General features: G+C 39.6%; 1 protein-coding gene across 1 annotated transcript in view; it reads right to left on the minus strand.

Annotated features, from left to right (window-relative positions):
* rel (REL proto-oncogene, NF-kB subunit) overlaps positions 1–22,811 on the minus strand; it is a 69,091-nt gene that overhangs the window by 20,923 nt on the left and 25,357 nt on the right. Inside the window, exons 3-4 of the mRNA XM_062970188.1 lie at positions 20,046–20,194; positions 9,899–9,990 (exon numbers count right to left, since the gene is read on the minus strand). Of these exons, the coding sequence (XP_062826258.1) occupies positions 9,899–9,990; positions 20,046–20,194 (241 nt within the window). The remainder of the gene's footprint in view (positions 1–9,898; positions 9,991–20,045; positions 20,195–22,811) is intronic.

Below are 22,811 nucleotides of genomic sequence, written 5' to 3' on the forward strand. Positions count from 1 at the left end.
TATTCGGACAGTTTACCTGTCCTAACACATCTTCCTTTATGAGCCAGCTAGAACACTAAGAGCTGAACTTGCTGACCAAAAGGCTGGAGGTTCAAATCCAGGGAGCAGAGTAAGCTCCCGCTGCCAGCTCCAGCTTCTGCCAACCTAGAGATAGAGAATACACCTAAATCTGCATTATTACTTATCCATGATTATACAATTCACTCACAAGAGGAGAAAGAATTGGTTTATAATGTGATAACAGCAGCAAAATTGCTAATACAGTAGAGTCTCACTTATCCAAGCTAAACGGGCCGGCAGAAGCTTGGATAAGCGAATAACTTGGAATAACACAGCCCGGGGCTGTGGCGCAGACGGGAGAGCAATGAGTCACTGACCAGGAGGTCATAAGTTCGAGGCCCGCTCGGAGCTATGTTTGTTTGTCTTTGTCCTGTGTTAAAAAGGCATTGAATGTTTGCCTAATATGTGTAATGTGATCCGCCCTGAGTCCCCTTCGGGGTGAGAAGGGCGGAATATAAATGATGTAAATAACAATAAATAAATAAATAATAAGGAGGGATTAAGGAAAAGCCTATTAAACATCAAATTAGGTCATGATTTTACAAATTAAGCACCAAAACATCCTGCTATACAACAAATTGGACTGAAAAGGTAGTTCAATATGCAGTAATGTTATGATGTAATTACTGTATTTACGAATTTAGCACCAAAATATCATGATATATTGAAAACATTGACTACAAAAATGGCTTGGATTATCCAGAGGCTTGGATAAGCGAGGCTTGGATTACTGAGACTCTACTGTAGCAAAAAAACTGGAAAGAAAAAAAAGAAATCCAATTAGAAGAATGGTACAGGGAAATTTGGAACATAGCTATTAATGACAAGCTGACTTGCTGTTGTAGTTAAGTTTGTAATTGTGTCTGATGTCAGTGATGTCAATGGAGATGATGGGTGTTCTGTGCCTGTGCCTGATGGCATTGAGAATGATGGTTTTCCTGGTCTGGCTGAAAGGCCGGGCTCTGAGAGGCCTAGGTTTCTCTTGAACAGTGTTTCTCCTGTGGATGCTTAAGGTCAAATTCCTGGAAGAGGCCCACAACCGTCTTTCTCTGAGAATCTGTCTCCTGGGGATGATTTGTCTGTATAGAATTTAATGAGCTTGAACATAGAAGACAAGACTTTTGTAAATTAAGGGAGAGTTCCCAGGTTTGTCAAAGGTCAGTCCGTCTACGGGAGCGAAAACGGGGAACAAATCCTTATGTGGTTGTAAAGTGAAACAGAATTGGTTCTTTTCGTTGAATGAGACAGGAAAGGCTTTAAAAGAGACAAGGGAATGATTTGTTAATGTAGGATTTGTGTATTGATAGTGTTTAAATGAAATTTGTGTCTTGTCTGTATTGCATACTGATTGCATCATCCAGAGTGTACTATAGCCTGTAAAGAGTTAATTACTAAGAAGCTGTGATGACCTTGATGTGTGGCTGGAACTGGGGAGTGTCCAGACACAAGTGTGTATGCATTACTGATTGCATCAGTTCTGTTCTGTTCTGTTCTGAGTTGAGTTGAGTGGTCTGCCTAGGTGTTAAGTCCTGTGTCCATTGTCTGCAAGCCTGTTTGTCTTGTGCAGTAAAACTTTGTATATAGTTTTACCAACGTCTCTGGGTGTCTCTTCGTTCTGCATTCCACTGACTCCATCCAACTGCTGCTGCGCTGCAAAATACTCTGACATGATTGTAGCTCTGTTTGGTCAATGTTGGAATCTCATGACAGTCTTGTTTCCAAGTGGATTTCTAGTTTGATGATTTCAGAATTACCAAGTTCTTGTTCTGGGTTTTGGATCTCTATGCTGCCTTGTCCTTTTGGATTTTGCAACCTTGTTTCTTGTGTTTTTGCCTTTGTACCTTGAAGTTCATGAACTATTTATTCCCTAATGCAGATACTGCTTTTGGACTATACTGTTAGCTATACAGAGAGAGCAACAGATATTTACAGTGTTCCCTCACTACTTCACGGTTCGCTTTTTGCGGATGTGAGTGCTCAACAGTTACAAACTAGATTGTCCTTTTGAATCTAGTTTGCAAATTCCTGTGAAGATATCAACTTAAACTGATGAAGTAGCAACCTGAGGAAGGGTAATAATATCGGAAACCCTTGTAGTTGCTATCATCATGCATATCAAAAGAAATTCTACTGTTGCTATCATCATGAAGAATCAAGAATTCCTACAACAAGTAGTATCTACATGGGACTGAATTTTATTGACTTAATATTTTACAGAAGAAACTTAGTCTGAACTTTAGTTTATAAACATTCCTAAGAAGAAATAGCGAGGAACTGTTGAGAACTTACATTGGTTGAATGAGAATGTATTGTTTAATGTCTATTATGGATGTCTTTCTTGTTTGAAATACAGTAGAGTCTCACTTATCCAACGTAAACGGGCCGGCAGAACGTTGGATAAGCAAATATGTTGGATAATAAGGAGAGATTAAGAAAAAGCCTATTAAACATCAAAATAGGTTATGATTTTACAAATTAAGCACCAAAGCATCATGTTATACAACAAATTTGACAGAAAAAGTAGTTCATTACACATTAATGCTATGTAGTAATTACTGTATTTACGTATTTAGCACCAAAATATCACGATATATTGAAAACATTGACAACAAAAATGCATTGGATAATCCAGAACGTTGGATAAGTGAGTGTTGGATAATTGAGACTCTACTGTACTGATATTGATATGTATTTTGCCCATGTAACTGATACTAACAATAATCTTACTGTACATATTATATGCATTGTATAAATCAGTGTCATAATTGATTACTGTATATACTCGAGTATAAGCCGTCCCGAATATAAGCCGAGGCACCTAATTTTACCACAAAAAAACTGGGAAAACATTGACTCCAGTATAAGCTGAGAGTGGTAAATTTCAGAAATAAAAACAGATACCAATAAAATTACATTAATTGTGGCATTGGTAGGCTAAATGCTTTTGAATATTTACATAAAGCTCTAATTGAAGATAAGATTGCCCAACTCTAATTAAATCATTATTCTCATCTTCTTCAATGTACATGTGCTTATGTATAATTTTAATAATAATAGAGTAAACAATACATGTAATAATAATAATTATAATAAATACAGGAAAATAATACATGTAATTACAGGAATTACAGGAAAATAATACATGTAATAATAAATAGAGTAAAATAATAAGTATAATAATAATAAGATCTGAGTGAAATAATAAATGTATTATTAATAATAATAAAATAGAGTAAAATAAATGTAATAGTAGCAACAATAATAGAGAAAAATAATAAATGTAATAACACCAATAATAATAATAGAGAAAAATAATAAATGTACCATATATTCTCGAGTATAAGCTGACCCAAATATAAGCCAACCAGGACCCTCACCTGAGTATAAGCCGAGAGGGGCTTTTTCAGTCTTAAAAAAAGGGCTGAAAAACTAGGCTTATACTCGAGTATATACAGTAAATTACCGAACAATTTAACACTTATATAAAGACCATACTGTTAGCATCATTTTTACTGTTTGCATCTTTTTTATTGCTTGGCTCTCATATATCTATATATATAAAAGAGTGATGGTATCACGGCAGCGGGCAAAACAACAAAAGTAAACACCCCACAACCTTGAAAATTGACAGCACAACCCCTCATCCATGCCTCTAGGTTGATACAACAAAAAGAAAAGAAAAATAAAGTCCTAATTAGAGGGAGAGGAAGAATTGCTTTTATCCAATTGCTGCCAGTTAGAAGGCTAAGCTCCGCTCACTTGGTCTCCTAGCAACCCACTCAGCCCTTTACCTTAACTACCACCAACTCCTCAATACTTTATTTCCCATACCACCATATTTCGCCACAGCACGCGTGGCCAGGCACAACGCGTGGCCAGGTTCTTCTGTTTGCTGATTATATTCAACTGGTGTTGTGTTTAAGGTCAGAGGGTAAGCTCTGGGATACAACACTTGCAATATTAAAATTCAAAAGGGAATATGGAAACAAACAGATTTTTGGAAAATCTGGGGAAAATTTATTGAGTATATCTTTAATGAGGGAAAGAGGTACAAGCCGGCAACAGAAGCAATGAAATTTTGGACTTGTGAAATAATATGAGTTGGGAGGGAAGGAGGGAAGAAGGTTAAAAAAAAGAGGGAAGGAAGGAAGAATGGGAAAGGGAAAAAGTATGATGGAAGGGAAGGACAGAAAGGAAAAGAAGGGAAGAGAAAGGAAGGGAAAGGGGGAGAGAAACCTCTTGAAAGGCACACATTGAAACCAACAACTTCCACACCTCTATTTCTAAATTTATTATTTTTGTTATGAGACTGCAGAGGCATCGCTACCCTTGAAAGCTGTATCCTGTCGCTTCTAAGCCTGTGTTTCTCCAGTGATGTCACGAAGCAGGGCTGAGCCCACAGAGAAGAGAGTTTCCTTCTCGTGGCCACAGCCTCCCCGTGACGCCCGGGTTTCGGTGGAACGCTCACATTGTGTGAGGATCACAGCGCTACGACTTTCACAAGGAGATGTGGTGGTTTATGACATCTCGATACGGTCACAAGTGTAGCGTTTAGCATTCAACCTTTAAAATGCACACACACAGAAACACAAACTCCCTTTTCTTTTGGCCAACAGAGCCAGCTTGGAGTAGGGCAATGATGGGCAACCTTTTTCACTTGGTGTTTCAAAATTCACCAAAAAAACCCTAGCATGACTTGGGTGTTGTGTCACTTCAAGAAAAAAAACCATAATTTCGCAATATGTATAGTTTAAATAACAGAAATGTATAATTGTAATATATAACTGTACTTAATAAATCAAAAACTATTTACTACCATTATTTCCATGTACAACAATCAATGGTACCTCTTCCAGTTTCCTCACTGATTTCTCTCTATTCTAGTTTCAATGTAGTCATGAGCAATGAATAATATAATAATAATAAAATAGTAATAATATGATAATATAATAGAATAATAGAATAATAATAGAATATATATATACAGTAGAGTCTCACTTATCCAACACTCACTTATCCAACAGTCTGGATTATCCAACGCATTTTTATAGTCAATGTTTTCAATATATCGTGATATTTTGGTGCTAAATTCATAAATACAGTAATTACTACATAGCATTACTACGTATAGAACTACTTTTTCTGCCAAATTTGTTGTCTAACATGATGTTTTGGTGCTTCATTTGTAAAATCATAACCTAATTTGATGTTTAATAGGCTTTTCCTTAATGCCTCCTTATTATCCAACATATTCGCTTATCCAACATTCTGCCGGCCCGTTTATGTTGGATAAGTGAGACTCTACTATATATATATATGTGTGTGTGTGTGTGTGTGTGTGTGTGTGTAAAATGTAATGTGCATAATTCCTATGGAGTAAACAACAAAACCACTGGACCAAATCACACCAAATTTGGCCACAAAAGACGTAGTCATCCAATCAATCTGCATGCAGCAGCGTGTCAGCAAAAATGGCTAGGCGTGTCAATGCTGACACGCGTGTCATAGGTTGGCCATCACTGCCCTAAGGCAAATTATCATAGGGTTTTCTGAGCAAGATTTGTTCAGAAGGCATTTGCCTTTGCTTTCCTCTGAGGCTGAGAGAGTGTGGCTTGCCCAAGGTCACATAGTAGGTTTCCATGGTCAAGTCGGGATCTAGTCTACAGATCAAGTCTACAGAGTCATAGTCCAACACTCAAATTACTGCTGTACACTGCCTCCCAGATTGCAGAAGTAAAGCATTCCTCATTGCAAGACACTGTTGTTATCCTATATAGCAACAACCACCTAACTTTCAGAGTTGTCAGAACCATAAGGTTCGAAGCATGATCACAACATGATCCCATGGTGTAACACGGCTGGCAGAGCCAATTTTGTCAGTTCTCCGATGAGGAAATATTTTCCCTCTTCCCTCAAGAGCCTCCTCCGTGCCCTCAAAATCCAGATGATTGGGAAAACCTCATTCTCAAGTGGTGCAGAAAGCGGTGCAGGGAGGAAGGAGAAAGCCTTATTGTTCTTTTTTCTTCTTCCTTGGGACTTTCCTAACAGACTATACTAACACACACTCACCAACATTTTTTGGCACGAAAATGATTAATTGTGTGCCCAATGCTGACCATTCCCTTACCATAACAATATGGACCATAGCAGCACAGAACTGGGCAATATATGTAAAGCATTTTGCACACTCAAAGATACTATGCAAATGCCAAGAATTATTGCTGTTGGGTTGCTGTGAGTTTTCCGGGCTGTATGGCCATGTTCCAGAAGCATTCTCTCCTGATGTTTTGCCTACATCTATGGCAGGCATCCTCAGAGGTTGTGAAGTCTGTTGGATACTAGGCAAGTGAGGTTTATATATCTGTAGAATAATGTCCAGGGTGGGAGAAAGAACTCTTGGCAAATGTGAATGTTGCAATTGGCCACATTGATTAGCACTGAAAAGCTTTGCAGCTTCAAAGCCTGGCTGCTTCCTGTCTGGCGGAATCCAATTGCAACATTCACACTTGCAGGGTTGTTGTATGTCTTTCGGGCTGTGTGGCCATGTTCCAGAAGTATTCTCTCCTGACGTTTCACCCACATCTATGGCAGGCATCCTCAGAGGTTGTGAGGTATGGATAAACTAAGTAAGGAAAGGAAAGAATATATATTTGTGTAGAGTCCAGGGTGTGGCAAGAGTCCTTTGTCACTGGGAAGCCAGCATTAATGTTTCAGTTAATCACCCTAATTAGCATTGGAAAGGTTTTGTCTCTTGCCTGGGGGCATCCTTTGTTCAGTCATTAGCTGTTCTCTGCCCTCAGAGTGTTGGTTCCCATCTACTATTTTGATTTTAGAGTTTTTTAATACTGGTAGCCAGATTTTGTTCATTTTCATGGTTTCTTCCTCTCTGTTGAAGTTGTCCACATGCTTGTGGATTTCAACTCACACTTGCATCCAACAGACAAGAGTTCTTTCTCTCACTTTGGACATTATTCCACAAATATATAAACCTCACTTGCCTAGTTTCCAACAGACTTCGCAACCTCTGAGGATGCCTGCCATAGATGTGGGTGAAACGTCAGGAGAAAATGCTTCTGGAACATGGCCATACAGCTTGGAAAACTCACAGCAACCTAGTGATTCCAGCCATGAAAGCCTTCGACAACACATTATTGCTATTATTCCATAGGAATAAATATAAGACCTTTTCTGCCTTGAAAAATATTATACACTAAATATAGACACGGAGTAAAGATCAGTCTCTGCAGCTGTTTTTCTTTCTGAATTCTGTATTTTAAAGGTTGTTTTAGTCTTCCTATACAAACATACGATAGTCTATGTACAAAGAAAATGTGTCCAAATAACATATAGTGAAAGCAATTAGGCACTATGTAAGTATAATACTGTTATGTGGGTTACCTTTACTTCTGTTAATACTGCTGGTAAAATACTTGTTACTCTATGTTTTGTTTTAGATAGAAATTCATTGTTGCTGAGTATAACAACTCCTGAAGAAGGGGATTTTCTCCCTGAAACAGGGTACAAAAATACCCGGGACCCCTGTAGACTTGGGACTTTATTTGGACTTTACTTTCGAAGACTTTTTTGAGAGCGGTGCTCCATCATTATTTTCTTCATTCCAGTATACAGCAACACGACCAACCATCTGTTTAAATTGTTTGGAAGATATTTTCATTGACTATGTATCCCTGAAGCCTATATACATTGGAACCAATACCAGACTTGAATAACTTTTATGTTAGAGCTGTTGCTCCTTTTCATTTTGTCGGGTACGGCCAAATTGAGCTTTGTACGGGGAACTTTAATAATATATGTTATTTGGACACATTTTCTTTGTACATAGACTATCATATGTCTGTATAGATACTTTACAAGTATTCTGGGATTTTGTATAGTGTTTTAGTGTTCCTGTCATTTACCTGAGATTTTCTGGTACACACACCATTATGCATCCAAACGGAATAGATGCAAAAAGCTGTTTTTCTCAGGAAACTGAATGCTATATCCAATCCCTAATTCTCTCTTTGTTTCCATGGACCTGCAACAAATACAATGATATGAAAGCTGGGAAACTAAACGTCACCATTTTGGGACTACAACTGCCAGAATCCCTTAACCAGGAAACCCAGTGGCTGAGATTTCTGGGAACTGTAATCATAAAGAGTAACTTGTCCAAATTCTGCCTCCGGCCACAACATCTTCGCCTAAAAAAATACCTACTTCCTCCTCTAATCCTTACTTTGTTGTTTCTTTTCCACACCTAAAAAATTAAAATATCTGGTCCAAGCAGCCAGCAAATTTGTAACTGCACTATGAGTCAATGGCAGAGGGCTAGTGGCATGATCTAAAACCCTGCCCACACAACACACAGCAAACGGGTGGCATGATGCCATATGTGTAAACTAACTCCCCATCACATGAGAAGCTCAGGTTTTTCACGCATCCCTCACATAGTAACACTTTGGTTGAGTCATGCCAATGGTCCACGAATATAGCCAACTAAAAGCAGTTCTCCAAGGTCTTTTCTTGGCTTTATCAGGAAACCTCTGCTATTTCCTAGTGAGCTCTCATCCATCTACAGTATTAACAGGTACTTCCCTGAACACACAAAATTGTGCCCAATTTTCAAAGCCGAACAAGCCTGGCCTGAATTAGTTCTGTGCCTAACAATGCGCCAGATGTACACAATCTGACTTTATCACATCGGGTTCATCCATTCCGTGAAACAAGACCCATGTTAAATGTGTTGTCGAAGGCTTTCATGGCTGGGATCACAGAGTTGTTGTATATATTTCTGGGCTGTATGGCCATGTTCCAGAAGTATTCTCTCCTGATGTTTCACTCACATCTATGGCACAATCTCTGAGGATGCTTGCCATAGATGTGGGTGAAACATCAGGAGAGAATACTTCTGGAACATGGCCATACAGCCCGTAAAACCCACAGTAACCCAAGACCCATGTTAACTCATTTGCTCAGTATCCACTCTCCCAAAAAAATCTTACTTATGGTTGCATACACTTAATAATGTCCATGTTCTATCTCCCAGGGGTTTGATTTGCAGTTTCTCATAGTTGTAGGAAATAGCACCTGTTTGCATTTTTTCCAGGATTGCTGCAGACTCAGCAGCACTCTGACAGTTAGCCATTAACAAAGATTTGTAACCATTCTGCAAAGCCTTTGCTGCTGAAAGCTTGCAAAGTATCCTTTTGTTCTGGAGACCGCCCCTTTTCCTGGGGATGAAATATCCATTTTGAGAAGCCTTTTGCTTTCTAGACAGAAGAGAAAAGAACTCAGATGTGATTGTGTGGTCAAGCCAGGCCAGCTCAGACAAGCCATCGTAAGTACTGACCTCTTGCCTATAAAACTGGTGCTGAGTTCAGATAGGGGAAGACCTGCTGTTTCCAAGATGGCAACTCAGCGCTGGGACAAAGAATATCCCAGGATTTCTTTGCCATTGGAAGAAGCTCTAATTACTTCGTCTCCAAGCTAGCTTTGAACTTAGATAGTGAAAGACCTGCTTTTTTTGATATAGCAGCTCAGGGTTAGGGTAGAGAGGATCTCAGGATCTCTTTGCCTTTGGAAGAAGTTAACCCAGCAACTAAGGGGAAAAGCAAGAAAGGAACGTCTGCAAGGTTTTATAAGTTGACTATTTGTATTTGTAACCTCAACAATTTGTGCCAAGTCTGCCAAGGACTTTGAGAAAATAAAATCTTGTTCACCTGGGCAAAGAAAGAAGCACATCTTAAAGCTCTAAAAGGTGCCTGGGTGTGACGGCATAGTCCATTATAGAAGTATCTTAGCTATTCCAAGCAACTGATTGACGGTGATTACTTACCACCGAAAGGATTAATTTTCTTCGACATTCGCAAGATGATGGATTCCTTGAGGTCTCTCTTCTTCACGCACTGGATGCCCAGGTTCTGAAAACTGGAGTGAATATAGTTATCTGTTAGTGGCTTCACAAACGAATCAACCATCGCAACAATTGGTGAAAAAATGAATACTTGTGGAAATTTTAAAACTTAAACCAGAGCTTTCCAAACTGTGTGTTGCATAAACATAATGAGGAACCTCTAAGGCCCGTTCTACACCGACATACAATCTAGATTCTCAATATGGACCGTCTACTTTGAACTGGATTATCTGAGCCTACACTGCCATATAATCCAGGTCAAAGCAGATAACCTGGATTTTAAGAGGGTTATCCAGAAAGTAGATTACGTTTTGGAATTAAAAATGAACAAAGTATAGGAGAAAGAATTATTTATATTTATATTCTGTCCTTCTCACCCCGAAGGGGACTCAGGGTGGATCACATTGTATATACATATAAGGCAAACATTCAATGCCATATACACATAGAACAAAGACAGAGAGAGATGCAGAGGCAATTTAACCTTCTCCTGAGGAGATGTTTGATTCTGGCCACAGGGGGAGCAGCTGCTTCATCATCCACTGCAACGGCACTTCCTCATTCCAATGGTGGTTGGATGATTTTTATGGAGTCGTAAATTAGTTAAATTAGCCTCCCCATTTTATAAGTGGTACCTCAATTTCCTACTTGATAGATGCAACTATCTTTCGGGTTGCTAGGTCAGCAACGAGCAGGGGCTATTTTTTATTTTATTTTTTATTGTTGGGTGCTCACCCCGCCATGGGCTGGCCTCGAACTCATGACCGCTTGGTCAGAGTGATTTATTGCAGCTGGCTGCTCACCAGCCTGTGCCACAGCCCGGCCCACTTCATGTTTGCCTATTGCCCACCCAATAGTGGCACATGGCGGGACCGGAAAAATGGAAACAGCCGAAAGGATTTTCCCCTCCTTTCAAAGCTACTTCCCTTTTTTGTTATGTCAGAAGCAAACTGAGAATATATTGCAAGTAGGCTGTTAGGAATCCAAAACACCTGGAGGGCCCAAGTTTGCCCATGCCTGCTAAAGACCTTGTGGAACAACGACTCCCAGAATTCCATCGCATTGAGACATGACAGTTGAAGTGGTGTCGAAATGCATTCATTCAACAGGGCAGGCACATCCTTAGACTTGGAGGAGAAACCATGTAGGAACTAGATCTATATTTCTCAGGCCATTTGCAATGGAAGTCGTTTGTCTTTCTGTTGAGGAGGCAAAAAACCAAAAACAGCGATCTTTATCAATCTGCCTTCGTGCCACAGCAGAAGAGCCACAAATGTGTGTGACAGCTTCCACAACCCTTCCTGTGACTCACAGGTCTGTGACTCATGGGTGTTGCTCTTGCAAAGTCGCTGGAGGCTAACATGGAAGCCGTCCTCGGGGCTGCCCCTGACTCAGCACCTCCTCTCCAAACAAAAGACAATGTCGTATGATTGAGGACAGCTGTGAACTCCTTGGTCTTTGGAGTGATGAAGCCATTTTGACACTGGGTGCATCTACACCAGGGGTCCCCAAACTAAGGCCTGTGGGCCGGATGCGGCCCTCGAAAGTCATTTACCTGGCCCATCCTAAACTTTAGACTTAGGGTTGACCTAAGTCTACCTGGTCTTTGGGGGTCTCTTTGCTTACGTATGGCCTTATGAGATCGTCTAGATGGTCTTTGAAGATCTCTTTGCTTATCTAGAGCCTTATGAGACCATCTAGATGGCTTTTGGAGGTCACTTTCTTTACCTATGGTCCTATGAGACTGTCTAGATGGCCTTTGAGGGTGCCTTTACTTACCTATGGTTTTATGAGATTGTCTAGATGACCTTTGGGGGCCCCTTTCCTTACCTATGGTCTTATGAGACCATCTAGATGGTCTTTGAGGTCCCTTTCCTTATCTATGGTCTTCTGATGGCCTGAGATCATCTAGATGGCCTTTGAGGGTCCCTTTCATTGCCTATGGTCTTATGAGACCATCTAGATGGTCTTTGAGGTCCCTTTCCTTATCTATGGTCTTCTGATGGCCTGATGAGATCATTTAGATGGCCTTTGAGCGTCCCTTTCCTTACCTATGGTTTTATGAAACCATCTAGATGGTCTTTGAGGGTCCCTTTCCTTATCTATGGTCTTCTGATGTTCTGATGAGATGATCTAGATGGCCTTTGAGGGTCCCTTTCCTTACCTATGGTCTTATGAAACCATCTAGAAGGTCTTTGAGGTCCCTTTCCTTATCGATGGTCTTCTGATTTCCTGATGAGATCATCTAGATGGCCTTTGACGGTCCCTTTCATGGCCTATGGTCTTATGAGACCATCTAGATGGTCTTTGAAGGTCTCTTTGCTTACCTATGGTCTTATGAGATCGTCTAGATCAGGGGTCACCAAACTAAGGCCCATGGGCCTCTGTCCTAAACTTTGGACTTTGTTGTTTTTTATTCATTCAGTCGTTTCCGACTCTTTGTGACCTTAGGGTTGACCTAAGTCTGAAATGACTTGAAGGCACACAGTAACAATCCTAATTTTGGACTATTTCATCATAGTCCGCCCCCCCCAGCAGTCTGAAGGACTGTGAATCGGCCCTCCACTTAAAATGTTTGAGGACCCCTGCTCTACACTGTAGAATTAATGCGGTTTGACATCATCTTGACTGCTATGGCTCAGTGCTATGGAATACCGGGAGTTGTAGTTTTACAAGGTCTTTAGCCTTCTCTGACTATGAGTACTGGTGGACCAATCAAACTACAAATCCCAAGATTTCATAGCACTGCGCAATGACAGTCGAAGCAGTGTCAACCTGCATTTATTCTACAGTGCAGGCACACCAATTTGTTTTGAATTTGGGGTGTGCTATCCGAGGTGCTGAACCTTAGATAGGGTTCAGCCCCTTCTTTAAAGTTCAGACTAAAATACTGAGCTGAATAGATACTATGTCACTAACATGGAAACCACCAGCTTCCATTGACAAAGATGAAAGGCCAAAGCCTGGAACAACTGTATTCTTTAGGCTACCAGAAAAGTTATTGTATATAATCGAGTATAAGCCTAGTTTTTCAGCTCTTTTTTTAAGACTGAAAAAGCCCCACTCGGCTTACTCGGGTGAGGGTCCTGGTTGGCTTATATTTGGGTCAGCTTATACTCGAGAATATATGGTACATTTATTATTTTTCTCTATTATTGTTGCTACTACTACATTTATTTTACTCTATTTTTATTATTAATAATAATACATTTATTATTTCACTCTATTTATTATTACATGCATTATTTTCCTGTATTATTATTTATTATTATTATTAATATTATTATTATATGTATTATTTTACTCTATTATTATTAAAAGGATACATACGCACATTTGCATTGAAGAAGATGAGAATAATGATTTGATCAGAGTTGGACAGTCTTATCTTAAATTTGGGCTTTATGTAAATATTCAAAAACATTTAACCTACTGATGCCTCAATTAATGTAATTTTATTGCTATCTATTTTTATTTCTGAAATTTACCACCCTCAGCTTATACTCGAGTCAATAAGTTTTCCCAGTTTTTGTGGTAAAATTAGGTGCCGCGGCTTATATACGGGTCGGCTTATACTCGAATATATACAGGTATATTTCCTTTTTAAGCCATACCTTTTTAAAGCCAACTTGGATTCTAGACAGGAAAAAAGTGGGATATTATTATTATTACAGTAGAGTCTCACTTATCCAAGCTAAACGGGTCGGCAGAAGCTTGGATAAGTGAATATCTTGGATAATAAGGAGGGATTAAGGAAAAGCCTATTAAACATCAAATTAGGATAGGATTTTACAAATTAAGCACCAAAACATCATGTTATACAACAAATTTGACAGAAAAAGTAGTTCAATACGCAGTAATGTTATGTTGTAATTACTGTATTTACGAATGTAGCACCAAAATATCACAATATATTGAAAACATTGACTACAAAAATGGCTTGGATTATCCAGAGGCTTGGATAAGTGAGGCTTGGATTAGTGAGACTCTACTGTATTATCATCATCATCATCATTATTATTACTATTAATGTTATTATTACTATTATGAATAACAGCTGTGGGTCCATGGACCGTAATAAAGTTTATATATTATGAATATTTTACCCTTGGAAGTATAACCAATGATGATGATGATGTTGGAAAAGACCATACAAAGGCCACACAAGTCAACACCCATATAATAACAACAAATATAACCATGAGGCAATTCATTTGAAAGCTACCATGGAGTAGTGATCAGAGTGCTAGGCTATGATTGTACCTACAGCAGTGGTTGTAAACCTTTCTATTGTCACAACCCTTTAATATAGTTATGTTGTGGTGACCCCCAACCATAAAATTATTTTCGTGGCTACTTCATAACTGTAACATTGCTACTGTTATGAACCGTAATGTAAACATCTAATATGCAGGTTGTATTTTCATTCACTGGACATAATTTGACACAAATACCCAATACGCCCAAATCTGAATACTGGATTGATACAGGATTGATTTTGCCATTTGAGAGTTGTAGTTGCTGGGATTTATAGTTCACCTACAATCAAAGAGCATTCTGAACTCCACCAACAATGGAATTCAACTTAACTTGGCACACAGAACTCCCATGACCAACAGAAAATACTGGAAGGGTTTGGTGGGCATTGACCTTGAGTTTTTGAAGTTGTAGTTCAACTACATCCAGAGAGCACTGTGAACTCAAATCATGATGGATCTGGGCCAAACTTGGCATGAATACTCAATATGCCCAAATGTGAACACTGGTGAAGTTTGGGGAAAATACACTTTGACATTTTGGAGTTGTAGTTGCTGGGATTTACAGTTCACCTACAATAAAAGAGCCTCTTGAACCCCACCAGCGACAGAAAAGGACAGGTGGAGATATCTTCAGCCTTCTCTGTTAAAGACGTTGCCTAAGACCATCAGAAATATGTGTTTTCTGATGGTCTTTGGTGATCCCTCTGAAGCCCCCTCGCAACTCCCCAGAGGTTCCGACCCCCAGATTGAGAAACGTTGATCTACAGTGTTGAATGAATGTGGTTTAACACCACTTTAAGTGTCATAGCTCAATGTTATCATGGGAACTGTAGATTTACAAGGTCCTTAATGGAGAGAAAAGTTAAGCCATGCTTCAAACAATTTCTCTTTGCTCCAAATTTTACCACCTCAAAAACATCCTCGAGAATGGAGGAGATTAGCTTGTTTTCTATCAGCACTTGCTAGCAGCAAAGCATGATGGGAGCTGTAGTCCAACAACACCTGCAGAATCTTGTGTCCTCTATTCCTGACCTAGCAAATGCGAGTGCTAACCGTCTCATTTCCATGTAATTGTGTAATTGTGCCCAAAAAAACCACACAGAAAAGTAAGAACGTGGCAGGAATTGGGTGTACAATTAGCCAGATAGACATCGTTGCCTCAAGCAGTAGATTCTGAATGGCATGAAAGAGCAATTAAATCTAATGATCTGAACTGGGAATTATACTGAGTGGCCGAACCCAAAAGGTTTTTTACCATGACATCACAATATCACGGGGTACATCTGGACTGTAGAATTAGTACTGTTTGACCCCAATTTAACTACTCTGACTTAATGCTATGGAAGCCTGGGAGTTGTAGTTTGATAAGTCACCTTTTGACATGATTCCATAGCATTAAAGTGGTATAGAATTGCATGAACTCTACAGTTTGAACAATGCATCCCTATAGATGCTGACTCCACTTACACAAGGCCCCAGTAATATGCAGGCATCCCAAAAGGCTAAAGAACTTGGAAAACTATAGCTCCCATGACTCCATACAATTGAGGCATGATAGTTAAAATGGTATCAAAACTGCATTAATTTTTACAGTGCACCAATTAATTTGTAAACCTGTTATTAATCTAAATTCTGTTAAATGAGCCTCAATTTTCTCCCATTGTTTTATTAGCTGTTCCATTGATAAGAGGGTATCATCTACAAACAGATTTATTTTATATTCCTCTTTTTTTCCTATTCCTTTTTACAATGCAAATAAACATCTAGATATTGTGATTTCATGCTAAAAAAAATCCCCAAATCATATGCATTTACTATGCTAACACACCACATACATACAAAATGATGCAGGTTGTACATGTGTCTGTTAAGGCTTCCCACAGAAAAGGAAACACGTGATCAAGAGGAAAAGGCTTGTTTTTCTATTCAAGTTCGAGAGATTCAATGGCAAGTGGCTGCTCTGAATTTGCATGTGATGGTATCAGGTCACAAGGCAGCCCGGGGAGGGGTTCTCCCCACCTACCTCCAGCAACCTGATTCTTTCCCACATGGAAAACCCATGACATCAGCCCCAATGCGGAGAGGATGTGAAATAGGAAGTTGAATACCAGATCATGCTCTGCAATGTGAGAAAGTGGAGCACATTGCGACAGAGGCCTTGCCCCGGCTTAGATGGGTGCATCTACACTGTAGAATTAATGCAGCTTGGCACCAACTATCTGCTATGGCTCAAGCTTTCTCTGCCTCACCAAACTACAAGTCCCAGCACTGCATAGCATTGAGCGAAGGCAAAGAAAGTGGTGTCAAACTGGTGTCAACTTGAAAACTTCGGCCCTCCAGGTGTTTTGGACTTCAACTCCCACAATTCCTAACAGCCGGTAGGCTGTTAGGAATTGTGGGAGTTGAAGTCCAAAACACCTGGAGGGCCTGAGTTGGCCCATGTCTGCTAAAGACCTTGTGAAACTACAACTCCCAGAATTCCATTGCATTGAGACTGTCCTGACTCCTTAGACGTCGCAATCTGTCCTGACTCCTTAGACGTCATGCTATAAACGTCAACATATAACAGTTGTGTATAGGCTACATTGAAACATACAAGGTGTAGAGGAGACCATTGGCCCAAAACCTTTGGCTAGGATGATTAAAGGAGCAATAAAAAACTGTTCATACTTAGGACAGATGAGCTTGAGAGATTGAACCTTTTTACAACCCTAATGGTGCAGCAGATTAAACCGCTGAGCTGCTGAACTTGCTGGCTAAAAGGTCGGAGGTTCGAATCCGGGGAGCGGGGTGAGCTCCCGCTGTTAGCCCCAGCTTCTGCCAACCTAGCAGTCCGAAAACATGCAAATGTGAGTAGATCTATAGGTACCACTCTGGCGGGAAGGTAATGGTGCTCCATCACATGACCTAGGAGGAGTCTATGGACAACGCCGGCTCTTCGGCTTAGAAATGGAGATGAGCACCAACTTCTAGAGTTGGATGCAACTAGACGTAATGTCAGCGGGATGAGTTTCAAAACACCGAGCATTGTTTGCTCAGGATGAAAGACGCATCACACGCACCCAAAAGCCCACATGCTCATTCCCCAAAGCTCCGCCCAACTGACACCTGATGACAATTCAAGGATTAAATTACAAAGAAGAGAGGAAATGGTTCTACCTTGTTCCCATAAACGTAGGAACTAATTAGGATACAAGGCAATAATAATAAGTTGGTACCGAGAACAAATGAAGCTTGCAGGCTGTAGACATCTTCCACATTGCCAATCCAAATTGTTTCAAGGTGCACCTACAACAGTTCATGGTCCAACTTCAGCTCTCGAGGTGCTTTGGACTTCAACTCCCACAATTCCTAACAGCCTACCGGCTGTTAGGAATTGTGGGAGTTGAAGTCCAAAACACCTGGAGGGCCCACGTTGGCCCATGCCTGAATTACATTGGAATTAATGCATTTGACAATACTTTAGCTGCCATGGTTAAACACAAATATAGTTGTACGGTTTTATGAGGTCTGTAGCCTTCCCTGGCAATGAGTGCTGGTGCCTTACCAAACTACAACTCCCAGGATCCCACAGCATTGGGTCATGACAGTAAAAGTGACGTCAAACCACATTAATTCTATATTGCAGATGCATCTCTCAGTTAATCCTCTGCCATCCCACTTTCTCAACTGCTTTTAAAATGTCCTGCTTCCATTTTCTTCTTCCCACTTTCCTCCTTAATTTATCTCCAATTTCTGAATACGCTTACTGCGCCTTGTTGAGTTGCTTTCATTATATTTTATTGGATGTTTTTATGCTTTTACATGTTATAAGTTAAATGTACCTATGTTGATGTATTTTATTGTGTATTACTGGGCTTGGTCCCCATGTGAGCCGCCCCGAGTCCCTTCGGGGAGATGGGGCGGGATACAAGAATGAAGTTATTATTATTACTGTATATACTCGAGTATAAGCCTAGTTTTTCAGCCCTTTTTTTAAGACTGAAAAAGCCCCCCTCAGCTTATACTTGGGTGAGGGTCCTAGTTGGCTTATATTTGGGTCAGCTTATACTTGAGAATATATGGTACATTTATTATTTTTCTCTATTGTTATTGGTATTATTACATTTATTATTTTTCTCTATTATTGTTGCTACTATTACATTTATTTTACTCTATTTTTATTATTACAGTAGAGTCTCACTTATCCAAGCCTCGCTTATCCAAGCCTCTGGATAATCCAAGCCATTTTTGTAGTCAATGTTTCCAATATATTGTGATATTTTGGTGCTAAATTTGTAAATACATCAATTACTACATAGCATTACTGGGTATTGAACTACTTTTTCTGCCAAATTTGTTGTATAACATGATGTTTTGGTGCTTAATTTGTAAAATCATAACCTAATTTGATGTTTAATAGGCTTTTCCTTAATCCCTCCTTATTATCCAACATATTCGCTTATCCAAGCTTCTACCGGCCTGTTTAGCTTGGATAAGTGAGTCTCTACTGTATTATTAATACATTTATTATTTCACTGATATTATTATTATTATTATTATTATTATTATTATTATTATTATTTTACCCTATTTATTACTACATGTATTATTTTCCTGTATTTATTATTATTATTATTATTATTACATGTATTATTTTACTCTATTATTATTAAAAGGATACATAAGCACATTTACATTGAAGAAGTTGAGAATAATGATTTAATCAGAGTTGGACAATCTTATCTTAAATCTGAGCTTGATGTAAATATTCAAAAACATTTAACCTACTGATGCCTCAATTAATGTAATTTTATTGGTATCTATTTTTATTTCTGAAATTTACCACTCTCAGCTTATACTTGAGTCAATGTTTTCCCAGTTTTTTGTGATAAAATTAGGTGCCTCGGCTTATATTCGGGTCGGCTTATACTCGAGTATATACGGTATATTATTATTATCTCAATTGCTGCAAACATAGTTCAAAACAGTTTGCATTCGGTTAACTTGACTGGAGGAAAAGGAGGGAGTAAATGCTTGCCCTTCCCAGTAGACTCCTAATTTTTTCTAGTCTTTTCCAAATCCAATACATAAACCTTTTTTGTGAGATGTTTTAAAACCACTGGATAAAAAGTCTAGAAAACCAAAATGTTTCTGTGGTGAAAAGAATATACGAGCTCTTGACATGCAGAGCAGAGAGAGGAATCTTAGGGTGAGGCTACTGCCTTGAAAAACCATGAATACATTTAGATTTTCCTCGTTGATCGTCTTTGGTGATTTTTCCTTGAAAGGCATGCTCTTTCAAGCTGTGGTTGATGCTTAAGGCACCCTACTTAATGGCCTCATCAGGGACTGCCCCTTGTAACATGACCAAGACCAGCCGACATCTCAGGTCTCAGCCCCGAAATGTCAAGGTCTGAGACAGTACAATAGAAACTACAATGGAAACAACAATAGCCAGGGACAATGTCTTAATCTGACCAATACGAGGATGCCGACAGACACATACAGTTAAAAAATGGAGCCTGTGGTCAAATGCTACTTCTTTCCACACATAATGAATGGACGTATTGAGGAGAGAAGGAAAAAGGTCTATCTCCTCTGTGATGCAGTCTTATCACCACAACCACCATCATCAATTACTTATCTACCTACTTCTCATGATTTCCTCAGAAATGAGACTTGAGTAGTGGGCAAGGATGGACAAGACTTCAAGGGCTGAACCAGCACTGAGTTTGCCAGTACGTTTTTCTGCCACTTTAACCCAAAGAACATCCAAAACGTTCACAGTGACCACCGTCCTACCGTATAGAATAACATCCACTACTTACATCAGCACTCTGCGTTCTGGACCAAATTCGGCTTCGTAGTAACCATTTTCACAGTCTTTCCCAACAAGCCGGTGGGGATGTGGCCGGTACGGCTCGGTCTTGGTTACCAGCGTGATCCTGATTTTTATTTTTCCTACATAGTTCAAAATCTGCAAATAAAAGGGGAAAAGACAGAGAGGGTCAGAATCATCAGCATCCTCTAGCTAGAAAATGAATCATGCCATCGAACTCCAGAAGTAGAAGATATGTTTCACATGCAAAATATCCATGGCTAATACAGAGCTGCAAAAGGCTCCTCCAGATTCTGCTAAACTGCATGGACAAATGGTCCAACTTGGCATAAAATAGCTTTCGGATACTGCTTCTGGACCTAAAAGCAACTTTAACTTGCATAAACTGATGAAATAACATATCAACAATTAATCTGACCAGTGGTGGCTTATGATTGTGATATCAGAACAATCCGATTAAAGTTTTAGTCTGATTTCAAAAGAGATCTCCAAAGTCCTGCGCTCCAAATAGGGTCAGCAACCATGTAATCACCATCAAAGTTCTGGAGAAGATTCATCACCACCATTCCTTGGGACAACAATGTGTAGCATGTATGTATGAATTGCAGCTTCAAAGCTGTGTCTACTCAGAGCTAATTCCCATTAGATTCATTGGAGCTTGTTCACTGGTAGGTGAATAAAGTAAGAATCGGAATTGCATGGCCTACAGATGACAATATGCCCAGCCCTTAGGACACAGAATCACACTCTCAGGCATCAGTCTTACATCTAGCTACTTGTGAGTAAGCCTCAGCAAACCCCATGAAGCTTGCTTCCATATACAATTGAATAGAGGAGGCACCATAACACTGTAGTAGGAACACACAGTTTGCAAAAAGACCATTCTAATCTCTCTCCCTGGCATTAGTAATTTTTTAAAATCCCCTTCTGGCAAATCCCTGATTATTTTCCAATAGGAACAGTAGTACAGGTTGAGTCTCCCTTATCTGGAAATCTGAAATAACCCAAAACCCAAGATTGTTCACATCCATGGATGGGATAGTGACATCTTTGTTTTCTGATTGTAGACAAACTTTGTTTCATGTACAAACCTATTAAATATATTGCCTATAAAACTGCAGGAGTCCCCAGTGGCACAGTGGTTTAAACTGCTGAGCTGTTGAACTTGCTGACCGAAAGGTCAGCAGTTCGAAGCCGGAGAGCAGGGTGAGCACCCGCTGTTAACCCCAGCTTCTGCCAACCTAGCAGTTCAAAAACATGCAAATGGGAGTAGATCAATAGGTACCACTCTGGCAAGAAGGTAACGGCACTCCATGAAGCCATGCCAGCGGCCACATGAGCTTGGAGGTGTCTACGGACAATGCTGGCTCTTCGGCTTAGAGATGGAGATGAGTGTTGTGACTCAGCCTTTGTGTGACTCTGATGAGGATTCTGGGATGCAGTTTCAAGATGATGGGATTCAGGTTCAGGATGGGTTTCAAGATGACTCTGATGGGAATTATGGGATTCAGCTGCAGGATGTTCCTGCTGTGGGAGATGAGGAGCAGGGAGGCTTTCCCACGGGAAGAAATGATGTTATTACTGATGATGGTTTTCAGGTGCAAGAAGCAGAAAGGGAGAATAGCTCCCAGCCTGATAACACTAACGAGCCCTGTGGCCTTGAAAGCGAAAGCAATGAGGCAATCAGGCTAGTCGTTTGGAATTTCGGGGGTTGCGTAGAAGTCTCAGAATAGTTAATAAGAGGGAGGTCAAAGGACAAAGAAATGCCTTCATGGTATGCTATTAAAACAGTGTTGAGAGGGAAATCTTCATCAAAGCAATTCCTCACTTGAATCAAGAACTAAGTCTGCTTTCCTGCTTGGATGTATCTTCGTTTCTGGGACTTTGGCTTTGTTTTAAGGGCCTTGCTTTATGCCTAATGTTTCCATGGATTTGTTCTTACAGCCTTGTTTTTGTAACTATCTTTTGGAACTGAACTTTTGCCTTTTATGAACTATCTTTTCCTTATTTCCTAATAAACTGCAAAAGACTACGATCTGTGTGCAGCCTGGTGTCTTTAGCAAGGTGAAGCTAACCTGAGGTGCAACAATGAGCACCAACTCCTAGAGTCGGACACAACTAGACTTGATGTCAGGAGAAAACCTTTACCCTTTACTTAAAAAACTGCCTTCAATCTATAAGATGTATAGCAAACATAAATTAATTTCTTATTTAGACTTGAATCCCATCTCTAAGATACCTCAATATGTTTTTATATGCAAATACAAGCATTCCAAAACCCAGGGTGGGAATCCAAAATCCAAAACACTTTTGGTCCCAAGCATTTCAGATAAGGAATGTCCAACCTGTAGTAGAATGTGGATGACAATAAGTGTAAGTAACGTTGCTCCTTGTAACAATTTAGATTTTTTAGGTAATGAGGGCATAACCAAGTCAAATATAATGCAGTAGAGTGAATTTACTTTATTTATGTATGAGTATTTGGTTTCAAGTTGCTTTTGAAAGTTATCATTAGATGGCATTTTTAAGTCATTGTGACAGAAGATGAAGGGACATATGTCAACTATTATTATTATTACTATTGTGGTTTCTTTCACATAGTTGTGCCACCATTGTTTTCAAGCTTTATATCATTCTCCGAACAATACTACAACCTTTTTTCCCACTCAAAAAAGTAATGGAAAGTAGTGGAAAACCATTTCTCTTTTGAAATTTGTTAGGGCAACTCTAGAGTAACTTCCAGAGGAATTATACC

Source organism: Anolis carolinensis, chromosome 1, assembly GCF_035594765.1.
Source record: "Anolis carolinensis isolate JA03-04 chromosome 1, rAnoCar3.1.pri, whole genome shotgun sequence".
NCBI classification, from domain to species: Eukaryota; Metazoa; Chordata; class Lepidosauria; order Squamata; family Dactyloidae; genus Anolis; species Anolis carolinensis.